Below are 22,749 nucleotides of genomic sequence, written 5' to 3'. Positions count from 1 at the left end.
CCATGTTGTAGTTATCTAAACAATAAGTTGTGTGGTGTAATTGCAGGCTGAATTAGGTCACACTTGGTCACATGGCTTATTCCAAATTGATGTTACTTCTGTTTGATTGTCCTTTCAGGAGCAGCTATGTACTTCAATAAATGAATATGCTTGGGCAACATTTCCAGAACTGTTTAAAATTACAAAATTAGGCAATTGCAATTCATGCAGCATATGACAGAAGTGCTATTACTGTCATAGAAACTACAGAGCTTATGACCACAACTAGTCATTTATTCTGAAGAGTCAGTTGAACATAAACCAGTTGTAAAAATATTTAAAGCATAATATCTGATACATGTAAGAGAGACAGTCCAGATTTGGATTACAAGCAAAGAAAATCCCAACTACTATCATGATAGGAACATGAAGTACTTTTAACTGAAGTAAGAAGTTTTGTAGACAGTTCTTAAAACTTGTTTGTACAAAAATCTCTTTCTCCTTAGTGGGATACAGTTACTTGGTTTAACTTCTAGGCAAGAGCTTACAAACTGTCTACAAATAGGTCCTCAGTCCAGAAAGAATGGAAAAAGAGCAGTGACCTACTCCAAGTGCTCTGCAGTGGTTTGAAGAAACAAACATGAATCCCAGAAGCAGATAGTGGAGTATAAATGCTTAAACTGATGTGCCCTACAAAATTAGTTTGGGTGGATGCAAGCTACAAGGATGCAGCTACACTGCCACTGTCTCCAGGCACTCTTCATTTGCTGTTAGCTGAACTATATTTGGACTGTTTTCACTGCTAAATGTACAGCATGTCCTGTGTTTGTAGAGTCCCTAGCAAAATGGGACCCTGCTCTTGACTGACCTCTAGACTGCACAGTGATACTAATAATAAATACCAGGGAAATAAATGATGACTTAACACATTTGATATATTTCCTCCAGTATGAAAAAGCAATATGAATATGTACACCAGCACACTGTAAGCAGATTCTGATATATGCTGTATATTTTTAGCACAATGGCCTTGCTCCAGACATTTCTGACATCTTCTACTGTCTTTCATCATTTTGCAGTGGAGTTAAGTAGGGTACTCTAGATTCGAGGTAGCTGTGGTCTAGTGTTAAAATTAAAGTTGTATAAAAATGTAGTTTAGTAGCACCCTTTAGACAACTGCTGTGCAAACAGCTGTTTGTTAGGAAAAATAAATGACTGAATAAATAGTACAAATAACTTTTGTTCCAGTGTTCATATGTTGTGCTGCAAAATAAACATACATCTAGAAGAGAAATTCACTCCCTCTGCTGCCTATTTTCTACGTTTTACTGCTTTTACTGTTTATAAATAATTCTTTTTATAAAAACTAACAAGAATATTTAGAATCCCATTGCTGTCCCTCTTATGGGACATGATAAATTTCTGCAAAAAACAGAAGTAAATTCAAGTAAATTCAGATGTGGTAGAGGGCTCACCAAAAAAGTTAAATACTGGTACTGATTATAGCAATATTTCTTTTGACTTCATGTTAAGGGAAGTTATGGGACAGAAAATCATGAGATTGGTAAAAGACGAATACTGTTACTTTATTTGCTGAGATCTTGTCAATATCTTAAATTGTCCCCATTGTCACTGCGTATTAAAATGGTGCTGAGAGGTTCCAGCCAGGACTTGGCATTAGGGAAACACTGTAAGATCTTCTCCATTTTTACACACAGTCAGAGCAGGAATAGAAAGAAAGGAATTAAATATGGAGTAGTTTTACAATGGGCCATAAAACTGCTGTTAAATCTGTGGGTGCCATTTGCTAATACCATAGTCTGAACTAGGAGAACTGATGAGGAAAAGGGAAAAAAGAAGAGCAAGGATGGCAAAAAGGAAGTGCATTTAGCAGGAAGTAAAATGAAACTGAAGTGACTATACCCAACTGACCAGTAAAAACATAATAATGTTGCAAAGAAAAGTACAGGAGGAAAAAAAATCATATGCTGATATTGTCAGTGGGTGCCTGATAATTCTTGCTGAAGCTGCCTCAGTAACTTCATGTGCCAACCTAAAGCATCAGACAGAAGAATAACTGCCTGTAACAGCAATCTTGATTTGGTTCAAGGTGAAGCATGTGTGCTTTGTTTTATCTTCACCTGCCTTCAAGTACAAAAGAAAGATGCTGTCAACATCTGTGCCAGTTTAAAATTATTCCTAGTAATAAACTTCCACTAGTCATTTTCAGATAACAGTAGAGAAAAAAATCCAAACAAAAAATGCAGCCATGATTAGAATTTCATGTACATAAAGTTATGACTGTGATTTACAACATCCTTTCCAGGCATAGGAGTAAAGACATTCTCCCAAAACATCAAAGAGATTAAGAAAGCTCTCAGCAGAGACCAAAAGGAGTAGCCAAAAAATGCCAAAAATGAATAAGACTTTTTATTTGCCTAGGGAAGAAGTTCATAGATCTGGTGGACCTGCTAAGGGTGTTATGTGACTAGATGTTGCTTGCCATCCTGAGTGTTTTATCTGGTCTACTAACACATTTTCTTCCCTGGACTTAGAAGATACAGCTCATCTCATATGCAGGTAAACTGCTCCTGCAGTTTTTTGGGTTTTTTTTCTCTAGATCATCACTTCGGTATCTCACCATTAGTTTGCTAAGCTCATTTAGTACTGTACTGAGGCAAGGCTATTTTGCATATCAATCTTCACTCTGCACCTTTAAGAAGGATGTTGTAATTAAGCCCCTGATGCCAGGGGTAGATGCTCTGCTCTCTGTCATGAATGATCAACCTGGGTACAGGGTAAAGCCACTTGTTTGTGGAGTAGGTTGCAAGAAATTTTGCCAACAGAGATATTTGAGTTGTTTGGAATTGTATTTAATCTTAAAAGATAATTAGTGTTGTCTTTTGTGTTATGCAACTAAAGTCTGTGGAAAGAGAAGCATATCACACCTCAGTTTCAGCTGTAATTACTGTATGAGGGTTAGAAGTCCCAGTGTGTTCATAGATTTTGTGTGGTGTCTGTTCATAAAAGCAGTAATTCCTCTCTCAGAAGCTACAAACCAGACTTCCTGAGCATTCCTTCAGTGCCCCATTGTTAATAATTAAAAATAAAAAAGGAATGGGATAAACTGCATGAAAAAAAGAACATATGAGGTTTCACTGAAGAAGTTAGTTAGACTTGTGAGTAGAAAGAAACCTAAAAGATGTTGGCTAAGCTGCTGTGACTGCTTTACATAATTGCATAAAACTACAGGCTATGTATTCTTCTTCCATGAAATGTTAATTTTGTGTGCAAACTCATGGCTTTGGAGAGATGAACATCCATAGGTTCAAACTGTGACTAAAGACCAATGTACTGAAGACCAATCCTCTGAGAACTGTTACACTCAATGATGCCACCTCAGGGTGTTTCTGGACCACAACTTCCCAGACTTGGAAAGCATTCCTGCTTGGCTGGTTTCCCTTCCTTCTTTCGTGACAATTATTAATGCTGAATCTTCATCCTGATGCTCACCCTTAAACAAACATCTCCTCCTTTCCAAATGAGACATCCCCCCAAGATATTTCTCTTCCTTCCCAAATAAATGGGGATTTGGAAACAAATGCAGGAGAAATCACAGAACAATAAATGAAAGGAAGTGACATCAAGTTGTGACAGAAAAAGTTATTGGATATTAGGAAACATTTCTTCACAGAAAGGGTTGTCAAGCATTGTAACAGGCAAGTAATTGACTCACCATTCCTGGAAGTATTTAAAGGATTTGTAGATGCGGCATGTGGGGACATGGTTTAGTAGTGCACTTGGCAATGCTATATTTACAGTTGGACGCAATGATTTTAAGGGTGTTTTCCAACCAAAGTGATTTCATGATTCTATAAAAAAATGAGATGAATGAGAAGAAATAGCATAAAGCATTCTCCATAGCAGTGACCATTTGTGGAGCAAGAACTCTGGTCTGACTCAACACGCCTGCTTTCAAGGTGTAGCTGTAAAGCCTTACCAAAATAAGTTTTGCTTTTCTCAGGAATGGCAATACTTTGTTATTTCAAACAAATTGTTCTAGTGGAACAGGGTCAATAAACACTTCTCATGGTCTGCAACAGGCACAGCAAAATTAAAGGGAAATATCAAAATTGTGCTGTGAATCCCACTTGCTTTTGAAAACAAGTGACTATGCAGCAGGAAAACAGGAACTGTAATCGAACAGGAAGCGTCACAAGCAATTTCTATGGGATCCATAATTTTGCATGTACAGCAGTCGCACTTTTTTGTGCTCCCACGGTAATTTTTCGGTCTCACTGTGGAAATGCAGATTTGGAGGTCAGAAGCACAGCAGCTGCCAGAGTACCCCTGTGCTTTACAGCCTGCGTTTGGATTCAGTTTTACTCAGGGCGGAGAGCCAGGGCACTCAAACACCCCCTGGCTGCCCCGTGTGGGCCGGGGATCTGGGCGGCTCAGCCGCCGGTACATTCACCCTCCCTCCTCCGGATGCGGCCCAGCCCCCACGGCCGACGGCGGCCGCCTCGTCGGGACGGGGCGGGCCAAAAGTCGGCGGCTGCGGCGCCGACGGAGTGGGAGGGGAGAGAGGGGGTGACGAAGGAGGAGCCGGAGGAGCCGGCAGGGCGGTGCTGCGCCGAGCGCGGCGGCTCGGGCCCGCCCCCGCCGTCTGGGGGCCGCCGCTCCGCCCCGCTCGCCCGCCNNNCGGGCGAGGGGGCGAGGCGCCGCCGGCCCCTCCTGCGGCGGCGGCAGCTCCGGCTCCGTGTCGGGGGCGCGGCGGTGGCAGCTCCGGCTCCGCGCCGCCTCCCCGCGGGCGGGTGTTATGGCCCCTTGGGGGAGCGCAGAGGGCTCCCCGGCTTGGAGGTCAGCGCAACTCCTGCTCCTCGTCGTCTCCTGCTGCGGTAGGTACCGGGCAGTGACGCCGCCCGTCCGCCTCCGGCTCGCGGGCCGGGAGTCGGCCGCGGGGGAGGGGGAACAAAGCGGCCTTTCTCCCGGCCGGCCTCGGCGGGGTCCCCGGAGCCTCTCAGCACCGCCGCCACGGCCGGCTGGTGTCCCCGTACTTACCTTCTCTGCCCCCAGCCCCCTCTCCTCCGAACTCGACTGCTCCAAAATTCGCTCCGGGGTTTTTTGTTTTGTTTGGGATTTTTTGTGTGTTGTTTATTATTTATTTATTATTTTTGGGGTGGACGGAAATCTCCTCTGGGAAGTCCTTAAAACTGCGGCCGGGATTCTGGGATTCCTTCGGCCCAGCTGCCCTGGGCTTGCTCTCCCGCAGATGTGCGTTGCCGGGAACTCCGGAGTTGGCGCGGGGCCGCACAAACAAGCCAGCCCAAATCCTCTGAGTCACGAGTAATCGCTGCCTGTGGATAATAGGGATGGATGCTTGGGAGATGTTCCACGTCCGGCCAGGACCAACGAGGCCTAGTGTCGGGGGGAGGGCGGCCGCTCCGGGCCGCGGAGTCGGGGGCTGGCACTGGTGATGAGTTTGTGACACATCAGCGCAGGCCTGGAAGACCTTCCAGGGACATTTGCTTCTGCTCAGCCTGTCCACAGTTCATACCCGAATAAGAATTCATTCCTGACTATAAACCCATCTTTAAAACAAAACTGCTAATCACAAATATTTGTGGAAATGTACTGAGGTTGGCTTTTACAGTGTAAAGGTGGCCCAGTAACACATGAGAGATCAGAATACTTGACAAAGAGAGTCGTCTCATGTTTTCTCAGGGAGTTGTGTTTGTTTTATGAAGTCGAGCATAGGTTGTGTCCATGGGCCTCAAGCAGGAGAAGCAGCCTTTGGCACAGAGCTGGGCATGTGCCTTGCCCTGAGGAGGACAGCGACAGAAGCCCTGCTTCAGCAGTTTCTGAAGTAAATGCCTTTGCTCTAAACACGCGATTGAACATAAGAAATTGGGATCTCTTTCACTGTTAAAAAAGCAAGCTTGTTTTTGGAACATGAAGATATTTCAGTTTTGCCTTTGCAAAGTGTTTTGTCCAGTGCATGCCTGTGCTGTAACAATCAGTCCAAACACTAAAAATGTAGATGTACTACGTAAACTTGTAGGAGTGTTTCCTATTTCATATTTACGTGAGTAGAAGAATAAGGAAGGCTTCTTCAAACAGAGATTCAACTAGGCCAGTACCTGTAAATACACTGGTAAAGTTTTATTTTTGAGTGGGTATATTTGCATGAACCAAGTGGGATACTGACCGGTCTTAAATGCATATTAAATAAAGCAAAAAAAAATTCATGTCAAAAGGTAAACTACAAACGCAACTGAAAGGGAGTTAGCTAATGGTGGAGCAGGAAGTGGTAGCAAAATCTCAGGTTTCAATATGTTAAGCTGTTCTGTTTGCATACTTAATGTACTTAAACTAGTTTAATTTCTGTGAAAAGGTTTTTTAACAAACTCAGTGTGCTGGTTTTATTACCCTCATCACAGAATTAAAAAGAAAAGTCAAAAGTATAGTTGTGATATTCCTCATCAGCCTGACCTAAGTAAAACGTTTTGAACTGTGATACTGTAACTTAGGTGTTATAGTCAGCATTTCCCTTACAAAAACTTAAATCACAAGCATAGTCTTTGGTTAGAGAAAAAACAATCAAATTAAATTCTTTCTGGATAACGCTATTCATAGGCCTTTAATCAAGACTTTTGAAAGTTCAGCCAAGAAGGCTTCATAAGTTTCTTCTGCCTTGCTAAGAAACACATCACCATCCATTAGTGCCACTACCAGGAAGGAGAAGGCGCTTCTGATTTTCATCAGCACACTGTGTCACTTCATCCTCATGAGAAATTAGTTTCTCTTAAGAGTTTTTGTTAAAAATGTCTGAAGTTCTGACCAGTTTCACTGCTCAAAGGAAAGGAGCTTTATTGTCCCCAGGCTATAGTATCTGAAACAAAAGCAAGTATTTATTGTGTAGCTTTCTCTAGCTTTCACTTTGATTTCTCCGTTTATTTATTTTGGGAGAAAAAAGTGAGAGTGAGAGCTATGTCCTATTAAAGCATTTTAACTTCCTGTACAACTGCTTTTAGCTCTTCCAAACTAAATTGATTTAGTATTGACATGAATTTGATCAAGATTGTTTTCAGCATATCTCTGGACTGTAATGTTGATGCTGAGCAGAGCCTTGCAGATATCATTATGTTAAGGCTTTGAATGCAGTAGGCAGTACCCAAGGTAAATGCATGCTTGGAAAAGCAATGGTGCGTCACTTCAGTTGCCTTCCATTATGCAGTTGCACAGCTAAAATGTCTAGAATTTTCTGCTAATTAAAATACTAAATTCACCAAGGTTGTTATGTGGGCATTGAGCTCTCCAGAGAATGTTTCTCTGTTTCCCTGTAGTTGGTGAATTTTTCAAACCTTCTTGCTGATGATGACTATAATTATAAAAATTTGAGAAGGAGGAATACTGATGAGTGAAATATTGGAATAGCACCGACTAACAAGAATTATGGCTTGGTAGTGCATTGGGCAGCATTATCTTTTGGTTTGTATTTCCAGCCTTCCTGTTGCCTTGAGAATTTTATATCCAAGAAGTAATTGATCCTGTGTCTCTATATAATCCTGGCCTAGCTTTTACTGGGACAAGTATTAAGACATTTCTGCTTATCTCAAAGTCCATAACAGTTATCGGAGTTTAAAACAGAACCATATGTTGTGCAAGTAATTATTTTAGGGGAAAAAATGTTGTTTGAGAAATCAGTCCTGTTCTTGAGGGAAGTATTTTTCAAACCAAAGTTCCATGATGGATCAGCTGTAAATTAAGTAAATCTTGGAATCATGGAATTATGTAGGTTAGAAAAGACCTTCAAGATCATGGATTCCAACCACAAATCCAGCACTGCCAAGTCCATCATTAAACCATGTCCCTGAACAACACATCTATGCATGTTTAAAGTACCTCCAGGGGTGCTGATCTTACTTCTTTTTTTGCTGTAACATGAGCTTCAGTTAGAGAACTGAATTTCTGATGTTCCCATTTTGTTTGATATTTGTTTAATTCTTGACAGGATTGTGGTTTATATCCGATTGGTACTGTGATGGAGCACTTTCAGGACCAGTTTGTCAGGGATTGGTGTTCAGAGCAGAGGCTGAGTTATGAACAGTCTCTGAGGTGATACAGTGTGGAAACTAGGACATGCCTTCCTTTGCAATGGAGTCTGGAAGCACGGGTATTTGGCTTCTTCAGCTTTCTGGAAATTCAAACTTTATGTAGTCTTAAGGATATTTGTCACCTGGATATATTAATTTGAATTTCCTTCACACTGAGCAGAAGACTGCAGGGAATTTCTATAAAGTTTTGTACAGTTGGTAGCAGTCAGTGCAGTGGTACAGTAGATGAATCTCCCTGCTTCTAACTTGCAGATGTAAATGTGTGTCAAAAAATATTTACAGTAGTAGGACGGGGACACTAAAAAGAGTCCCAAGGTAGAAGTGGTGGCAGAGGAGGTCAGTCTTAATTGTCCTTATCTGTAGGTTGGTTTTTGGTTTGGTGGGTACCCTTGGAAGCAGTAAAGACTGAGAAACATTAGTAGAGATCATAAAAGGATTACTCCCCAAAATTGTGATTGAAACACTGTTTGATATTAGACTGCTGAGAGTACAGTGCTACTGATATTATTTTGTCCTGTTAAAGAAAAACATAGTACACTTACATAAGCTTTAAAACATTTAATTTTGGATTAGAATCATTCCAGGTTTCTGTGGTACAGTTGTTGCTGGAAGTGATAAACTCTGCTGTGTCTATAACTCATTCTTCATTTGGTTCTAAGGGAAGACAAGTAACATTGTCATAAAAGTTCACTTGTCAGGACCCGAACTTTACTTTCCTGTCAGTTTGTTAACGATGGTGTGAATGAGGACGAATAAATAGTTTTTTGGGTTCATTCACCTTGTTTGAAATAATAGCCTGAATCATGTAAGCAATTAAAGTCTGCCAGCCAGTTCATTCCATTTTCTAGAGAAGTTGAACTCTAAAACCAGAACAGACTGTCCTAAAGGAATCGCTTGACTTAATAAATTACTATATCTTAAACTCTTGAATGTCAGTCTTTAGTAATATTTTGTGATATACTGAACAGATATATTTTGCTAAGCTGTAAATTGTATTATTGGCAAAACCACTGCATTTAATTTATTAGAAAAATTTTGTAGTCCTTTAAGAGAACACATCCTAATTTTAACACTAGAAATTTATGTTGTCTAATAAGTTAATCGTATGTCAACTTGTCCAAGTGTGTACACGTTCAACTGACTGTTCAGAGCCAATATTGCATCTATAGTCAAAATGTCTGTAAGGGCATAATATTCATCTACTGTGGATAATATTTAAAGCAAAGTTCATTCAAGGGGAGAAGAAAAAAAAAAAACATATCCTAAACAACCTCATAGCAAAAAGTTTGAAAATTGAATATAAGGTAGTCGGTGTAATTGTTATGATGCACTAAATGAGAATACTGTCAGCTAGAGAAAGAGCAGAGGTGTACTTGTAACCAGAATCATGACAGAAGCCATCTGACTCCATTCCTGTCATCAGAGCAGAGCATGTAATGAGGATGGCTTTTTCATCTGTTCTGTCATTGCTGGGAGAGGAAGAGCTCTACTGCATTAGTGTTGGAAGGACCTTACCGGTGAATCTATTTGATTATTTACTTCAGTCATTGCTGTTTTAATGTCAAATAGATGTAAATTGTATCAGTATTATTTTCAACTAAGCACTAAATATTTATTGTTTTGTACTTGGTATGGCTAAAACTTAAAATTATTATCAGTCTTGTGGTTTGTTAGCAGATCTCAAATTTTAAAACTTTGTGCCTTTGGTGTATTAGTACATTCCTTCACACATTATATACCTTTTACCAGATTCAAGTTTCCCAAGGTGTAGACATTATTTCCATACTTATTAAATATAATTCACTAATTTCCTTACAGGTTTTTTGAAAATGCATGAGTACTGTTTGTACTGTGTAAATAGTGTGGGTTTGCTTTCTTAGATGTCTCTGAGTTTTCTAATTTTAGTGTTCCATTTATACTGTCCCAGATAGTTAATGATTATGTTAAAATACTGGAACAACTGAGATATCTTGCTAGGCAGTAATTGAGAGAGTGTGATTTGTTGACAGCCTGGGATGTTTTTAGTTGGTATGCATTTCAGAATTACTAGCTGTGGTATTTTTGCAAGTTATTACTTGAGGTATCTGTTGGTTGGCAAAATTGAGCCTCCATAGTTTACATGGTTTTAAGAAAACACTGGGTACTAGTGCATTGGATACTAAAAAATTTGGTTGTAGATTTGAATTCCTGTGTTTATCCTCTCAGTAGAAATAAATGCTCACAGTGGTTTATAGCAGGCTGTATGATATACCATACTCTGAAGTATTGTGAAGTATTTGTATTGTTCTGTGTTCTTTTTTTGTTCCGTACACTTGGTTTTTTGCTGCAGTTGTTACTTCACTGATGATTCATTATGCAAAGCTTTACAATTGCTTTGAAATATACTCTATTGATTCTTGTGAGTATCTAAGCTAAAACTACTGAATTCAGCATAATTGACAGATCAGTGCAAACACTTCAAAAACGCCCTAGTCTGAGTTGTGGTTCGGACTTCTTTCTCTGAACAGCTGCTTTACATTTGGATATACTGTTAACTTTTGGTACATTTTAATAATGGTGGTGATGTCTTCATATCAAGGCTAGCATATTTAATAGCTATGTACTAGATTTTTTTTCCTGCTATTCTATTTAGGTTAGGTTAGGTTTTTTCCTGCTGTCACTGAATTCTAGGTTATGAGGGAATTTCTGTATATCTTTCTCAGCTAGTTTGTGCGGCGCAACTTTTTGTGACTAGTCAGGAAGTTAGCAAGCAAACATAAGAGCCTCCCCAAAATTAAGAAAGCTTACAAGCAGAGCATGTTTTGAAGGGGGGAAGGGAGTCACGCCCCTTCCCCCCTTCAAAGCCATTTGGTTTTGTAACTTGAGTCAAGGTGGTTTCTCACTTAAGCATCTTGTGAGTTTTAGTACTTACAGGACTTTCCCAGGTACATTTATTTGGTTGCGGAATTTTTTGTTGTGCAAGAAAGCTCAACGTGCTCACACTTAGTAAATCATAAATTCCGCAAAGCAATGAAAGTGAACTAGTTGTGTTTCTCTGTGAGTGGAAAGTACATTTGAACTATATATATTGGGATGGAAACTGCATGTTTCACCCATCTGATTGTGCGTAATTCATGACTACCCTTTGCTTAACCTTGCAGATGTTTCCTCTGCTAAGTGGAAGCCCCTGGGACTGGCTGTGGGTAACCAGAGCAGACATGCAAAGTCAGTTGTAGCCATATAACCGTAGAGTGATTCTTTAACAAGCAGTGTGAGCACACTTCTGCGCGTGGTAAAAGTCTGTAATGAAGTTGCTTGTATTTAAAAGTTAAGAAAAAAGTCTGCTGAAGGGTCCTATATCTTGGTTTTATTACTCCAGCTTCATATGCATGTATTGGGAAATAGAGATAAGTTCCTTTGTAAGTACAGAAGGATTGTGAGAATAGTTATTTTGTGGAAAAAATAAGATTTTCTTCTAATTTATATTTAGTGTTACTAGAAATAATTTTGTTCTAGTCAATGATGTATCTTAAAAATTTAATGATCCTACTCATTTAAGGAGCTGCTCTTTTAGAAACAACTTTTCAATAACTGAAGGCAAGCAGTTTAGAACAGAAAAATGAAGTCTTGTTTGATGTGCCTTGTAGTGGGAAGGCACACACGTTCATATGCTCTGACTTCTAGATGTTAGCTGTATATGAATTTTCATAAGACTTAATATCTTTTTTCCTATGCTTCACAAAGGGTATTATAATTCAATGAATTAGTATACCAGGGTAGGGTGTTTTCCTTCTATGAAATTGTATGGAGTAGCTCAAATTAGGGATATTGTAGTAACTGGAACTGAGATAAAGAATACATCACATGCAGTAAACAAATCCATATATATGTACTTTTCTTATCACATAGATTTAAGTGGAGACTTTAACCTTCCCTTTCCTTATTTCCTGCACATAGAGTTCAACAGAGTAATTTTCAAACAGAGATTAATTTTAGAGTCCAAATTAAGATGCTTTTTTTTGTTTGTAATGTTGTTGTATTTACTTCAGCCTGCTCTTCATATTACTAAAGAATTACATTTTTCCACTTGCTCTCTTCTAGAGAAGTGCTTAGGGAGAGTGCACAGGGATTTAACTCAAAATGTGTGTTTAAACCACATTGAAATATTGGTAACTGGACTTGAGAGAATACATATTTCATTTTTTCCAATTTGTAATTTTTTTAAAGTATGGGGAAAGAACATATGTCTTTTCCATGATCTAAATATCAGTTAAAATTATCTGAGAGAGATGTCTGCTCTTAAGTCAGGAAGATGAATGACATCAGACACATGACTTGATCACAGCAACTTGCAGCTGGAAGCACTGACAGGGATGGATTTGGGTGATTGTATAATTAGCAGAAATAGCTTCTTTTGTCAGGGCACCTCCCATTTGTCATGTTTCCTATCTAAAGGTACTGAACAAGCAGTCAGTTCCATGGCTAAAGCTCATCATGGTGTCTGTGGTTGGAGAGATTCATGAAGAGAGGAGAGCTGGGATGGCAAGGAAGGGAAAGACTGGGATGTCTTGTTAAGGCACCTTCACAGCTAAAGGTGGCATAACTGTTCTTCAGAGTGGAATAGGAGGCCAAGATGTCTACAAGAACAGCTGTTTTTTATGAGGTTGGGCAAATAGAGGGCAGGAAAGGAGCCATCCTTTTATTTTGAGGGTGTTACGGTGGCTGAGTGAGTCTATCAGTCTAAGAGGTTACTCTTATGGGCAAGGAAAAAGTTTGAATCCAGAAAGAGCTTGGAAATTGCTTGAGGTCTTGATCTCTGGCTATCCAAGTATTCTCAGGCAGAGAGGTATTACAGGAACTTTAGATTCTTGCATTTGACCTGTTCTTTAGCAAATAAGTGAATAAACAAGTAGAGATCTTTGAACATTTTGTAATTCAGTGAATGGCTTTCGTCAATATTTTTGAGCTTCCTTTATGTGATCCCTTTTCTGGCTGATACTGGCATTTGGCATTTCTGCACTCCAGCAGCTTTACTGCAGGATGTGCCTGGGAGCTGCATGTTTATAGAGTCCAGTTACTAATGACCTACCTCCCTGTTGTTGCTGATCCAGCTAATGCTGTTTCCAGTGCCCGTTGCCTGGGTATCATGTAGTTTGACTCACTTCAATTCCAGATTTTAAATTATCTGTTGTGTCTGTCATCTATGCACACTGTAACAAAGCCTCAGTGGTATCACAGTTCTCGTGCAAATGACAATCCAATATACCACAGCTGAGTAGTAATGTTACTAACCTCTTTTTAGGTCCACAATACTAGCTTTCCAGTTTTCCTCATCCATTGTGGAAATGTGGGATAGTATAGAGGCCTTTTGCCTTCACACTGTAGATGAGTAAGGCTTGAGGGAAAGACCTATACCGTTGTTGTCTTGCTGTAGTGAGGGGCACTGTCCCCCACTGTCAGTTGGAATTGCAAAGCTTGTGTGTAGAACTGTAGTGGGCTGATCCTGACTGAATACCAGACACCCACAAAAGCCACTCTTTAACTCCCTTCTGCAGCTGCACAGGGTAGAGAATGTATAACAAAGGGTTAATGGGTTGAGATAAGGTCCTTGAGAGGGCTCACTCACCAAATACTGTCATAGACCAAACAGACTCGAGTTAGAGATATTAACTGAATTAAACAAAATTGGAGCAGGAAAATGAGAAAAGTAAAAACAGACCTTAAAACACCCTTCCCTTTTTCTTAGCTCTACCTCATTCCCACCAGTGGCACAGGAACACAGGGAACAGGGGTTAGGTCAGTTCATCCCTGGTGCTGCTCAGGGAGAGGGGTCCTTCTTCTGCTTCAGTGTAGTGTTCAGAGACAACTCTCCATGAACTTCTCCGGTTCCGCATGGGCAATAGTGGAACTGCTGCATTCTTCCTTGGGGTGCAGTCCTTAAAGAGCAGCCTACTGCAGCCTGGATTCCCTACAGGGTCACAAGTCCTAGCAGGAAACCTCCAGTGTGAGCTTCTCTCTCCACGAGGTTGCAGATCCCTGCCAGGAGCCTGCTCCAACATGGGCCTCCCATGGTGTCACAGACTCCTCTCAACATCCACCTGCTGCAGTGTGGGTCTCCTCCACAGGTGCAGGTGGATCTTTGCATCCCTGTGGTCCTCCATGGGCTGCAGAGGCACAGCTGCCTCACCGTGGGCTGGCTGCACCCTGGTCTGCTGAGGAATCTCAGCTCCAGTGCCTGGAGTACCTACCCCTTTCTTCTCCACTGATCTTGGTGTCTTCAAAGTTGTTCCTTTCACATGTACTCACTTTGCTCTTGTCTGGCCACAATTACATCTGCACAATGACTTTTTTTTTTTCTTCTTGAATAAGTTATCACAGAGGCTTTACCACCGTTTCTGATGGGCTCAGCCTTGGCCAGCAGAACATGTCTTGGAGGTGGCTGGCATTGGCTCTCCTGGACACAGTGGAAGCTTCCAGCATATTCTTGCAGAAAGCCAGCTCCTGTAACCCCCAAAACCTGACCATGTAAACCCAGTATAGGTACTTTTAGGGTCCATGTGGAGTTTTCCTGGAATAAGCGATCCTGTTTTCTAACTGCAGAGTAGTAGGAGCAGCAGTGCAACTGTCCTACACAGTGATGATATCCTTCAAGTCAGATGTGCCCAGAGAGTAAAGTTAAGGTCATTGATGGGGAGTTGAGAGACATCCCTCACTCCTGTGGAACAGAAAGTTTTATTTGTTCTTGATAGTGACTTTTTAAAAATTAATATCTTAAAATATTCAGCTGTACATCAGTCTTAAAATGTTAAGTAAAAGCATGGAAGCCAGGAAATATGTGTGAGAATTAAGTGAATAGGTCTGTGTTTGACTTCCTTTCACCAGTTTTCTGAAACCGTCTGTATTTTGCAGCTTTACAAAGGATTTCTATCTGAAGTCTGAGATAGCAGTTTAAAGTGTTGATCATGAAGGAATTTGGCCTAAAATGTAAAAGCTTTCAGAAATGATTGATGATTAAAATAAAGCTGAATTTAAGTTTTTAATGTGAGGTCTTACTGACCATCCATATTTGGAAGCAAATAAAGTGTTCAAAGTACCTGATTTGAAATAAACTTGCAGTTTCTCAGGTATGTGTGTTGCTCAACTAAAATGATCACATCAAACAATTTCTGAGAGAGATGAGTTACTGTGATTGTAAGGAGGTCTGAACTAGCTTTAAACTTGTTTGAATGTGATGTATAAATTACTGCTATGAACATAAGGATCATGCTGTTAGATTCTTACTAAGCAACTCCTTTATGCCTGTACTGGAATACATTGTACTTTGATGTATTTTTGAAATGTCTTGATGATACTTAAATTTATTTAGACAGGTAATCAGAGTTTGGTTTGCACTTTATGGCGTTCCATTGTCCTGGGAGTGCTTTTCTCCCAGATCTGGAAATCTGCTTTTAAACAGGAATGATATGTACTTAAATTAGCAATATACTTCATTATATAAAGGCAGATAAATAGGAATTTGAACATGTAGGCATTATGTCTGACATTGATCTTGTACTTGTCACCATGCTGTGTCACATTTTTTGCTATTTTAAAATTCAGTGCCTCCCTTTAAAAAGGCCGTAGGAGCAAGTGCTGAAATTTGTTATCAGGTTGGCTTTTAATAGAGTGAAATGTATGTAAAATGAAAGTATTTTTTTACCCTTTATTTTACAGCTGAATTAATGCATTGAAACCTCCTCTTCCAGCTACATTTCCCAAAAAGGAAAGCTATAGCTATTGGAACCTTGGAACCTTTTATACGCAGAATAAAGTATCACCGATTGTGGCGTGATCCACAATCATCTAAAAAACCACAAACCACTCATTTGCGACACCTATACAGTGGTGAGGACAAAGGCCAACAGAAATGTCATCTGTGTGGCTGCCTTTGGCCACAGTAAGCCTAATCAGGTACCTTCTGGGGACTGAACCAGCTCAAGGACTTTGAGTGAATACACAAATGTCTTGAGAAATCACATTGTCTTGGTGCCCTAACACTGATAATGGCAGATTCCATCTAAAAGTTGCTGTGTAATGTCAGTGCTGAGCCTCTGAGAGGTCATCTGACTTCTGCAGATGATCCAGAAAGAAAAGGGAGTAAATAGTCAAGTGGATAACAATCAGAGTGAAGAATAAACAGTGTAAGAATTTGCAAGTATTCTGTCTTCACAACATCTGCTTTATCACAAATAAACCTTACTCTTCAGTTTTGTAATCTCTACCAACTTGTGAATTCTCCCTAATTTTAAAAAGTTGTATATGTGTCTACCATCAATAACAGATGAGGAATGGAAAACTCTGGTACAATGAAATATTCCAGTTTCCTTTCTGCTTGTTTTCCAGAACTGAACCTCTTCTAGAGATACCCTTTTTGTTTCTCAAAGAGCCAACACACAGCAAAGCCAATGCCCTTGAACTGTGACTTACTATTATTGTTCATTAAACAAAGTTACCATTAAGGAATTGTAAGGGGTGTAATCTGCTTTCATCAATGCAAAAGTGTAGCAATGCTTTTCATGTGCATTGAAAAGAATCTACATCCAGAAGAAAGCAACTGTCTGTCAAGTTTGGTAAATGCTATTAACATAAGAAAGTAATATATTTTTCAGTTAGCTCTTTTCCCAAAGCATTCTTCACCTCTTTCTTTAAAAAAAATGCTGTTTTTTTGGTTTGGGTTTGGTTTTTTTTTGTTTGTTTTGTTTTGGTTTTTTTGTTTGTTTGTTTGGGGTTTTTGTTTTGTTGTTTTGGATTTTTTTTCCCAGTCATACACAGGTTGAATCTGAGTGTCCCAACAAATGGCTGTTGTTTCTTTCCCTAGTTGGTGTTAACTTCACATGTGGTCTCTTTATAAAGGAGCATGTATGTACCTAGTGGTGACTTGCTGGTACTGGACTTCCTTCTTAAAAAAATAGGCTTACTAAATATAATATAATAATAGCAGAAGCATGCTATAAACCTCACTTGTATCTGAATTTACTGTGCCCCCAGATGAGACATGGTTGGTAACAAACCTTCAGTAAATATTTTTGGTTTAATATATTTTTTGCATAGTCTCCTAAAAGCTCTTTACTACCTAAATAAGGTTTTATTATTAAGATAGACTAATACTGACATTGTTCCTGTAAAGTATGTTGAGCAAGGTAGAAGCTGGAGCACAGAAAATAAGTAGCTGTTTCATGGTTGTGCTTGCCTAGAGTTTGTTACTCCACATTTCTGATTCTGTGTGAGTGAACTGGGGAGTCTTGGTTTGGCGTAATTTAAGGCAGTCAGTGTGGGAAAAGGCAGGCTTATTAAAGGAATGTGAGGCAACAGGAGCATGACTTAATGATCTGAACTCCTCTGCAGAGAAGTCTCAATTCTCAGTGTAGGCAGATTAGTCTGGCCCTTAGAGGGAAGATACAGAATGAAGAGTTGTCCTAAATTATTTAAATGCCAACAGCATCCTTCTGGGAAATACCCAGTTACTGAGTTTTTGTTGTGGAAGTGGAAATAGGCTACTTTCAGAGCAGTGTCTGTTCTACTTTATTTAAAGCTCCAGCTCTTATCCTTGTCTGGTTTTACAGATGTTACTAACAACTGATTTCCTCTCATCTGCTCATTAGAAACACAGTCTATTGTATATTTCAGCTGTGTTTAAGTGAGTGGATGCAGAGTGCTTTAAGAGGTTTAGTGATGATCTGCTGCTGCCACTTAAAGAGCTCCTTCAGACCACATACATTTTCTTGGAAGCAGAGGTAGAATATTCTTTATCATGAATGACTGTATTCTATGTGGAATCTGTTACACTTAGTAACAAATCTACAATGAAACCTCTGTGTTGGAATACATACAGAAATGTAAGGGTTTTTTGTTTAAATTTTTATTAACTGGATTTTTGGTACTGTAACTCTTTTGCCAAACATAGAAATAGTCCAAAGTGTTTGGAAGTTGTGGGGAGTGTGCAGATATGCACAGCTGAGTGATCCACAGGAAGTGAAGATTGAATTAATAGTTACATTGTTGGGTAACAGTGAATATGCTCAAATTAAACAACTGAAGTGGCTTTTTGAGAATGAGGTTGTCAACTGGATGGACAAAGGAGCAGGCAGTTACACAGTAACTTGACATTCAGTCACCAGGTGTTAATCAGAATCATTCTTGTCAGGGTTTTCTACAGAGAGAGTAATTTTTTTTAATATATTATCCCATATATTTTAATAAGTTCTTTTTAGGAAGCTAGATTGCAGAAAGAAATAGTTGTTTTAAAATACCCTTAGGAAGTTAATGACTTGTGTAAACAAGTAGTGGGAATGTTTTTTGATCAAGAAAAGCACAGATCAGAAGAGCTTGTGTCAAAGAGATGAGGTGTACTAGGTGTAGGGATAGCATACTGGAAGGTAATTATAACTATGAATGTAAGGGTATGTGGTGATAAGGATTTTGGAAATACCTGTTAGATGGCATTCTCTTGTCCAAGGTGTTAATTTATCTTACTATGTTTAAACCTCTCTTCCTATTTGTGCTTTTGTCGTTGGAAGCCTGCCCTAGAGCAAATGTGTGTGTGTGTGTGTTACTCATGGGCTGCTTTTCCCTCCCTGGGGAACTGATGGTTTGGTAGGGTTTTTCAGAGCACTGCAGTGTGATGCTCTTTGGTTTTCCCAGTGCTCATCCCTGGTAGGCAAGTTTCTTTGAACCTCCTTTCCTAGTTCTGCTGGTGGGACAGGCCATGTGGGTGGGCCTGAGAACAGGAGTATTAGAAATGGGCAGCCTCATGCTGGCCGTGTTGAAGCTGAGGGAGATGGCATGGTTCCAAATATGGCTGTGTTTCAGTGAAAGGAGGAAGCTTATTTCATAGGCTTTTCCATTCAGTTGGCAACTGAATGAAAAAGGGGGAGTGGGCCAATTCACACCTCTATAAATACACCTATTTCAACTACCTAACTTCTGAAAACCTCTTTGCTCTTTTGAATTGCAGTGAAATGACATCTAAAACATGATGGTTCAGAGTGCAATGTACCACCACATTTGAGTTAATTTGACCCTGATATAAACATGTATCATGAATTTTATGGATGTTTCCAATTCCTTGCAAAGCACTTTGATAGAAATTATGGTTCTGCTGCCCACGACTACATGGATGTAGTTGACAGACAGATGGGAATATCTGTGCATATTTAAGAAGGAAATCTGGATGTAGTTCAAATGTCATGTCACAAAAAAGAATGAAAGATTCTTGAAGGCTTAGAGCTACTGTAATATAATAAAATTTGAGGTTTTGTGACCCATAAAATGTGAGACTTTCTCTTACCGACTACTGAGAGTAGGCACAGAAAGTGCCTTTAGGGTCATACAAACAAGCCTTCATTTGTAAACGATAGCGTGTAAACAATGTGAGTAATTGTTATCCTAAAGTTTCTGTGACAAATACTTGCTATTTAAAAAGCCAAAACCAGAATCCATATAGCAAATTACTTGTGTGTCTACTTTAAGACCGTTATAGTTTTCAGGGGTAATTTGTGAGTCTCAGGAATGTAGTTTGATAGTGGAAAATTACATTCTTAAGTGTTTTGAAGTAGACTTTGTTGTGTTCTCTTCTACCAGTGTTAGGTATACTATGGCTGTCTTGAGGTTGTGCTGTACTCTGCTGAACTGCAGCTGCCTAAACTGTCTATCTAGTCAAATGCTTATCTAGCACTACAGAAAGGATTTTATTTTTCTTTATTTTGCAGTTGTGGAGTCATAGTACTATCCAACACTCATGTTTGTAGTCGCTGATAGTAGAAGACTGTGTTTATCTTTTCTAACTACGGGGAGCCCCCATGGCAAGAGGCTGTAGTACCCTGCAGTCCTGTGCAATAAGAGAAACAGTATTCTGGCTGTCAGAAGTGCACTTGTTTCCAGCGCATATAAAGGTGGTAATGTTAACTGTCCTTATCTTACAATTACTGTATTAAAAGTGTTTTCACATAATCTCTCTTGTCTCCATTACTACCTCCAGGACAACCAATGTAATTCAGGATTTCCAAATGTTCGTGAAAGCCTTTCCCTTTGGTGCTCAGAATTTTGTACTTTTTTCTCAGTGACTTGGGGGAGAGAGGGAGGGTGAAGCACAATGAGGAGATAGTTGTTAGCATAGGATAGCTGTATGTCAGTTCTGTTTCACTTGGTTTTGCTCTCCTGTTTTTCTGTGTTTCTTTAGTACTGATAGCTTTATCACTTATGAACATTACTCAAGCCTAGTCATTCTAGTCTTTGTACTTCCCACCGCCTGGGTAGTTCTGTCCATGGGAAACACAAAGTCATAATATGTGCTTTCTTTAACCCCACCTATCTCTGCTGTGCTTCCTGTAAAGCACTGCTATTTGATTATGTTTTGGAACATGATGGGCTGAGATTTCCAGGTTTTACAAAGCAATGAGTTCTGTGGAGCAAGAGTTGTTTTTCTTGTTTGCAGAGTTCCTGACACAATAAAGCTGTAATAATGAGAAAAGCTTATTTGTACTGTTACAGGGAAAATAGCCATGTAGTGGTATGTTACTGTATCATGAGCCAAGTAAAGAAGACTCCAAATTTATCCCAAATTTATTTTGAAAATTTATTTCTAAGATACTCCATGGTGTTTGAAATAAAACATGTATACTCATGCTCATGTGTGAGGTACAGCACCAGCATTATTCTTGCAGGACAAGAATCACAGGATTTATAGCAGATAGCATGGGAGGGAAGGAGGAAAAAAGGAAAAGATCTTTTGAAAGAGAGGGAGAGCATTTGGGTCTTAGTGATATGCACCTATTTGTCTATTGGTTTTAAAATTTTTTTAATACATATAGACAGCTTCTAGACTTTTAAAAAATTATCCATGAAGCTCTCGGGAGTTTCCTATTTGGAATCAATGGCTTGAATCAATGCAGTAGCTGTAGTAGAGTTTTCTCAAATAAGAATATAGATCTTGAATAAAATACTGGAGACAAAATAATTTTTACTAAATTATAAATTTTGTTGGCTATTTCCCTTATCACGTTTGCTTTGATGAATCAAATCTATTTGAACAAAAGAATCTAAAAATCTCAAGGCTGCCATGCACAGAATTCTTTCATGGGTACTGAGCGTACCCATTCAAGTATGTGCACACATGTTAATATTAGGAGTATGCTTTACCAATTTCAAGATCTGATTCTTATTTAAAGAAGTTACTAATCTGGGTAAAATCATGTCTTGCGGGCCATCTATCTTCTATTAACGTCTCGTCTTTTTTTACTTGTTGCGATTCACAGTACATTTTGAGGAATGTGGTATGTTAAGACCTGCAAGTTCTAGCAAGTTCATCTCTTATTCTTCCTAAGTCCTGAGGATATTTAATAAGCAGCATTGTTTAGACAACTCTAGAAAGTTAGTGTAGCTAATTAATAGCCTTTCCTATCATAGCTATTGAAATTTCCCTGCTGACATCCTTAGAGCAACAACTGTGTCAATTCAATGTCATTTCAGTAGCAAGAACAGCAGCTCCTACATGGTGTGGTTGTCTTTAAGCTTGGTGACATCTCCACTTCTGTCTGCTGTAACTAGAGCAGATCAAGTAGCTCGTGATAAATAATGAAATTAATTTTGCACAAGGTTGTTTACATGCGATTAACAAAAAGCATTATTTCACAGATGTTGAAGGGACAGGCAAAAAAGGTGCATTGCCTTAGGAGCTCTTTCCCCCTTTGGCTGTGCTTTTTCACTCTGGCTGCACAATGGGTGCAGGGTTACACTATGTAAGGTTACTTCTACACTTTAATTAGTTCACTGAAGCATTAACAAGGGACCAAGACTATGTCTTGTGTTACTGGAAGGTGGCTGGGCAGACAGCATGACATTTGGTTTAAGTTCAGTTTCAATATGAATAGGTGCATGGGGTCTAAAAACTCCAGTTACCAGAATATGCATAAACAAGTCTGCACAAGTCTTTGCAAAGTCTGTAATTTCTGTGAACATTTTTTCATACATTAAAGGAAACAAGTTTTCTTGGGAACTTTACAGTGCTTTTTAATTCTGTCATTAAGAAAACTAAACACATTAAGAAGTATAAAAAAGTGTCAAATCAAAGTTTTATTTCTAGTAATAAATAGCAAGAAGGAAAGAACAGTTTTATCTTTCAGATGAGGATATTTTTCTTAGATGCAATAAACATGCAGTGTTTTTATGATTTTTATATTTGATATATGTGCAAAATATGCTGTAAATATACTGTTGCTTCATTGTCCTTCCTGGTAAACTTCTTGCTTTCATGTCACTTTTGTCACTACAGTGAATTCAGCTGGGATGTGTTGCAGTTAATTCTAATTTATTGTTACTGTCATAAAGGTGGAGTTGAAGCTCAGCAGCACTATACCACTGACTCCAGTATTCCCTGGTTTGCTCAGGCCAATGTTCCAAAAAGAATATAGCAGATCTGGAAATTATGGTTTGATTTCTCAATCCCCTATTTTTGCTTCAATCAGAACCATGAAATTTTCTCCTTGATCTCTGTCTGGATTGTGCCATCTTAGACCTTTTGCTGAATAAAGACTTGAAGTAAATTGATGTTGTAACTTTATTTTGTGAATCTGGTTAGCATTCTGGATTTTGAAACCATTATTCTCTAGATGTATCTTAGGCCTTTTTTTTTGGCGCA

At 39.3% G+C, this 22,749-nt stretch overlaps 1 protein-coding gene across 1 annotated transcript in view; it reads left to right on the top strand.

Moving 5' to 3' along the window:
* The first annotated feature begins 4,687 nt into the window (after positions 1-4,687).
* The window catches only part of LRP12 (LDL receptor related protein 12), a 49,288-nt gene continuing 31,226 nt past the window's right edge, over positions 4,688-22,749 (top strand). Inside the window, exon 1 of the mRNA XM_041412544.1 lies at positions 4,688-4,877. Coding sequence (XP_041268478.1) covers positions 4,799-4,877 — 79 coding nt within the window. The 5' untranslated portion in view covers positions 4,688-4,798. The remainder of the gene's footprint in view (positions 4,878-22,749) is intronic.

The sequence above is a fragment of the Onychostruthus taczanowskii genome, unplaced genomic scaffold (genome assembly GCF_017590055.1).
Source record: "Onychostruthus taczanowskii isolate IOZ18803 unplaced genomic scaffold, ASM1759005v1 scaffold4, whole genome shotgun sequence".
NCBI classification, from domain to species: Eukaryota; Metazoa; Chordata; class Aves; order Passeriformes; family Passeridae; genus Onychostruthus; species Onychostruthus taczanowskii.
The sequence above is the reverse complement of the archived record's forward strand: the minus strand, read 5'-3'. Positions and strand labels throughout refer to the sequence as shown.